Source organism: Procambarus clarkii, chromosome 36, assembly GCF_040958095.1.
Source record: "Procambarus clarkii isolate CNS0578487 chromosome 36, FALCON_Pclarkii_2.0, whole genome shotgun sequence".
Lineage (NCBI taxonomy): Eukaryota > Metazoa > Arthropoda > Malacostraca > Decapoda > Cambaridae > Procambarus > Procambarus clarkii.
The window spans coordinates 4,256,614-4,261,368 of record NC_091185.1 but is presented as its reverse complement, the minus strand read 5'-3'; the positions used below and the strand labels follow the sequence as shown (position 1 = coordinate 4,261,368).

At 49.6% G+C, this 4,755-nt stretch overlaps 1 protein-coding gene across 1 annotated transcript in view; it reads right to left on the bottom strand.

The window, feature by feature from the left end:
* The window catches only part of LOC138371557 (trichohyalin-like), a 47,316-nt gene continuing 42,561 nt past the window's right edge, over window positions 1–4,755 (bottom strand). The window contains exon 3 of the mRNA XM_069336440.1: window positions 1–151. Within this exon, the coding sequence (XP_069192541.1) occupies window positions 1–151 (151 nt within the window). The remainder of the gene's footprint in view (window positions 152–4,755) is intronic.

Sequence of the window (4,755 nt, the reverse complement as noted above, 5' to 3'; positions counted from 1 at the left end):
TCAGGGAGGTGTTGAGGTCCTCCAGGAGGTCCTTGCCCGCTCCAGGAGGTCCTTGCCCGCTCCAGGAGGTCCTTGCCCGCTCCAGGAGGTCCTTGCCCGCTCCAGGAGATCCTTGCCCGCTCCAGGAGATCCTTGCCCGCTCCAGGTAGCCCTATAGGAGGAAACTTGTTCAGTTTACCCAGTCCTCCAGGTACTATCCAGCCTAGTTCATCCTTCTGGGCGTTATTATTTGGTTGAGGTAGTCAACTGCACTGTCGAGCCGGAGCAGTCCTCCAGAAGATCAGTATCCGATCACTGTAATCCGCCAAATGGATACTATCCGGTCCAGCAAGTCGTACTTACAGAGACCATTGCTTGGCTCAGGTAGTCCTTAAAGATGCCACTGTGTATCGGATCATTCCGCTCTAGGAAGGATACTCATCCTGTGGAAATCTGTCCGGTCCAGGCAGTCCTGTAGGATGGGGGGGGGGGGTATCCGAACTAAGTACTCCCCCGCGGAGGGCAGCTTCCCTCCGGACTCCTGCCGTCTAAGATGGGGACATGGAGGGCGTCCTGGTTCCTCTTGGAGGGCGTCTCCACCTCCACCCAAAACCTCCGGCGGGCCATGTTAGCTTTTGTACAACTCTCGATGTCATCTGATCGTTATACACACAACAAAATAAAACTTTGTATAACCGAAGCTCTGTGTTTGTTTACCTCATACACAAAACTTTATTTACACAACGTCTGCTCTCAAACATTGGGGAGTAAACCAAACATAAACTTGGTTAAACACGAGAACTTCGAAACATTCTTTTGTTCTGCCAGACGACATACAAATTAAATTTAATAATTATAGAATAATATATAGTTATAGTATATAATAATTATAGTATACAACTGAGATGTTAAGATGCTTTTGTGTTTTATCCAACCACTTGGGATGGTAGGTAGAGCGACGGTCTCGCTTCTTCCAAGATCCTCATTCATTCTATCCTAGATGGTGCAAGATGGCTGGGTACATCGTCCCTTCACTCGTTGTCCTATCCCAGCTCCGAGTCCCCATATCCCAGCTCCTTGTCCCCATATCCCAGCTCCTAGTCCCCATATCCCAGCTCCTAGTCCCCATATCCCAGCTCCTAGTCCCCATATCCCAGCTCCTAGTCCCCATATCCCAGCTCCTAGTCCCCATATCCCAGCTCATAGTCCTCATATCCCAGCTCCTAGTCCCCATATCCCAGCTCCTAGTCCCCATATCCCAGCTCATAGTCCCCATATCCCAGCTCCTAGTCCCCATATCCCAGCTCCTAGTCCCCATATCCCAGCTCCTAGTCCCCATATCCCAGCTCCTAGTCCCCATATCCCAGCTCCTAATCCCCATATCCCAGCTCCTAGTCCCCATATCCCAGCTCCTAGTCCCCATATCCCAGCTCCTAGTCCCCATATCCCAGCTCCTAATCCCCATATCCCAGCTCCTAGTCCCCATATCCCAGCTCCTAGTCCCCATATCCCAGCTCCTAATCCCCATATCCCAGCTCCTAATCCCCATATCCCAGCTCCTTGTCCTCCTACCCTTTACAAGTGCTATATAGTTACATTGGCTGAGCACTTTCTCCTGATAATTATCCTGCACCTCACATCCTATCATGGACTGTCATCTGAATGGATACTTGGCGACACGACCGATAAGTTGTGTCTTAAGAAAAAGCCGCGATATCTCAAGATTATAAATTCATACAGTGAGATCACACACAGAGATCACATTAACGTGATGTATCAAATGAACAAACCCTGTCGTAGCTCAGTTGATTAAGGCAGTGTCTGGGATGCTCCCGGACGCAGGTTCGAATCCTCGTCACGGCCCTTGTGGATTTGTGCATACAGTGAGGTTCCCATATATTACTAGTAAGTCTAAATAATACTTAATAAAATATGAGTATAACAAGTTTCTAATGGATTTAAAAGTGCTTTTGAAGCGGAGATTAAGCATGCTGTACAACAATATGTGATGCCCAACCACTTGGGCTGGACGGTAGAGCGACGGTCTCGCTTCATGCAGGTCGGCGTGCAATCCCCCGAGACCGTCCACAAGTGGTTGGGCACCATTCCTTTCCCCCCGTCCCATCCCAAAATCCTCAATCTGACCCCCTTCCCAGTGCTATATAGTCGTAATGGCTTGGCGCTTTAAAAATAAAACAAAAACAATTATGTGATACAATAGCAGGACGCTATACATCAATATGTGATACAACAGTAGTACGTTATACAGCAGCAGTATGTCATACAACTTATGCAACAATGCAGTCATTTCAGGTCTCTCAACTAACCTGCCCGACACCACCAAACTCCCTTCACATCCAGGCACGAAACACAGCTCCGTTATGTTCCTGCTTGCCAGTATTTACACGACTTTTACGAGTTTGGGGAACCCATTAAAACACAGTGCCTCCTCAAGCCATTCAAGCACAGTGCCATCTCTCAAACATTAGAACACAGTGCCTCTCTCCTTAACCCATAACCCATCCGAACACAGTGCCTCTCTCCTTAACCCATAACCCATCTGAACACAGTGCCTCTCTCCTTAACCCATAACCCATCTGAACACAGTGCCTCTCTCCTTAACCCATAACCCATCCGAACACAGTGCCTCTCCACACCTCATTAGAACACGCTGCCTCTCCTCACAGGAAGCCTGTGGAATCCAAGGTAGTTTGACTTATTTACACGTCGTGGTTCAGGGGTAAGGTGCGGGGCTGGGAGAGCATCAGTACTCCCCTGATTTTGCCACTGATAAATATCCCATTAATGTGATTTCCTTCCGTATAATTATCATTATTATTGCAATTATTATGTAAAATATTTCAAAAAGTGCAGCAAAGTCGCATATTTACCCGGACGACACAGTTTGAACACTTCCCGGACGACTTTGGGAGAGACCTAAGGGCTTCTGTCGCGAGGCTTCTCTTCCATAAGGGGACATTAAACCCTTATAATCTGCAGCTGGAGTTCCAGCTTGCTGGTGGACTATTAAACCGGAAGACAGTAGTCACGCCATTAGCTGGATTGGCGCCCCATTGGTGGCCGCTGAGAGGAGATGAAGGAGGGAGTAATGGGGTGCGTATCAGAGCGTTTGCAACCCATTACCTCTTAATAGGTTGCAGGAGATGGGTTAGAGGGATGACTGGGTAGTGAACGTCACGTCATTATGGTTCCATGATTGAGGTAGCGATGTGGCAGGCGTGAGTCTCAAGTGACACGGTGTCAGACCTACAGGTGTGGCAGGCGTGAGTCTCAAGTGACACGGTGTCAGACCTACAGGTGTGGCAGGCGTGAGTCTCAAGTGACACGGTGTCGGACCTACAGGTGTGGCAGGCGTGAGTCTCAAGTGACACGGTGTCAGACCTACAAGTGTGGCAGACGTGAGTCTCAAGTGACACGGTGTCAGACCTACAGGTGTGGCAGGCGTGAGTCTCAAGTGACACGGTGTCAGACCTACAGGTGTGGCAGGCGTGAGCCTCAAGTGACACGGTGTCAGACCTACAGGTGTGGCAGGCGTGAGCCTCAAGTGACACGGTGTCAGACCTACAGGTGTGGCAGGCGTGAGTCTCAAGTGACACGGTGTCAGACCTACAGGTGTGGCAGGCGTGAGTCTCAAGTGACACGGTGTCAGACCTACAGGTGTGGCAGGCGTGAGTCTCAAGTGACACGGTGTCAGACCTACAGGTGTGGCAGGCGTGAGTCTCAAGTGACACGGTGTCAGACCTACAGGTGTGGCAGGCGTGAGTCTCAAGTGACACGGTGTCAGACCTACAGGTGTGGCAGGCGTGAGTCTCAAGTGACACGGTGTCAAACCTACAGGTGTGGCAGGCGTGAGCCTCAAGTGACACGGTGTCAGACCTACAGGTGTGGCAGGCGTGAGTCGCAAGTGACACGGTGTCGGACCTACAGGTGTGGCAGGCGTGAGTCTCAAGTGACACGGTGTCAGACCTACAGGTGTGGCAGGCGTGAGTCTCAAGTGACACGGTGTCAGACCTACAGGTGTGGCAGGCGTGAGCCTCAAGTGACACGGTGTCAGACCTACAGGTGCCAGACAAGGCCGTGTACCAGCACGGTGCCATATGACAACGGCTATCCTTGCAGGTGTCATCAAATAATGACACTCGCTGCAGGTGTCAACAAATATTTGACACAGATGTGAATGTGGCTAACTGAGGGGTGGCTGACAGTCCGGATCACACAATCACCAACAAATCACTGGCTCACAATCACCAACAAATCACTGGTTCACAATCACCAACAAATCACTGGCTCACAATCACCAACAAATCACTGGCTCACAATCACCAACAAATCACTGGCTCACAATCACCAACAAATCACTGGGTCCCAATCACCAACAAATCACTGGCTCACAATCACCAACAAATCACTGGCTCACAATCACCAACAAATCACTGGCTCACAATCACCAACAAATCACTGGCTCACAATCACCAACAAATCACTGGCTCACGATCACCAACAATGCAGCTGAATCGTTCAAACAAGGATCTTATCAACATGTCCCCACATGTCCAATTCCCCCATTTTGTTTACACAAACGACCAATTAGTTAACGTTACAAACTATTGATCTATCATACTGCGTATGGTTAGAGGCGCTGGCTGGGGTCCGTCCGTTTCTGGTTAGGCAAAAACAGTTGATTTTTTTTACGGAGTGTGAAATGGAGAGACCCGTGTGGACCATCACATTGATCAGTGATCATATTGATCCATT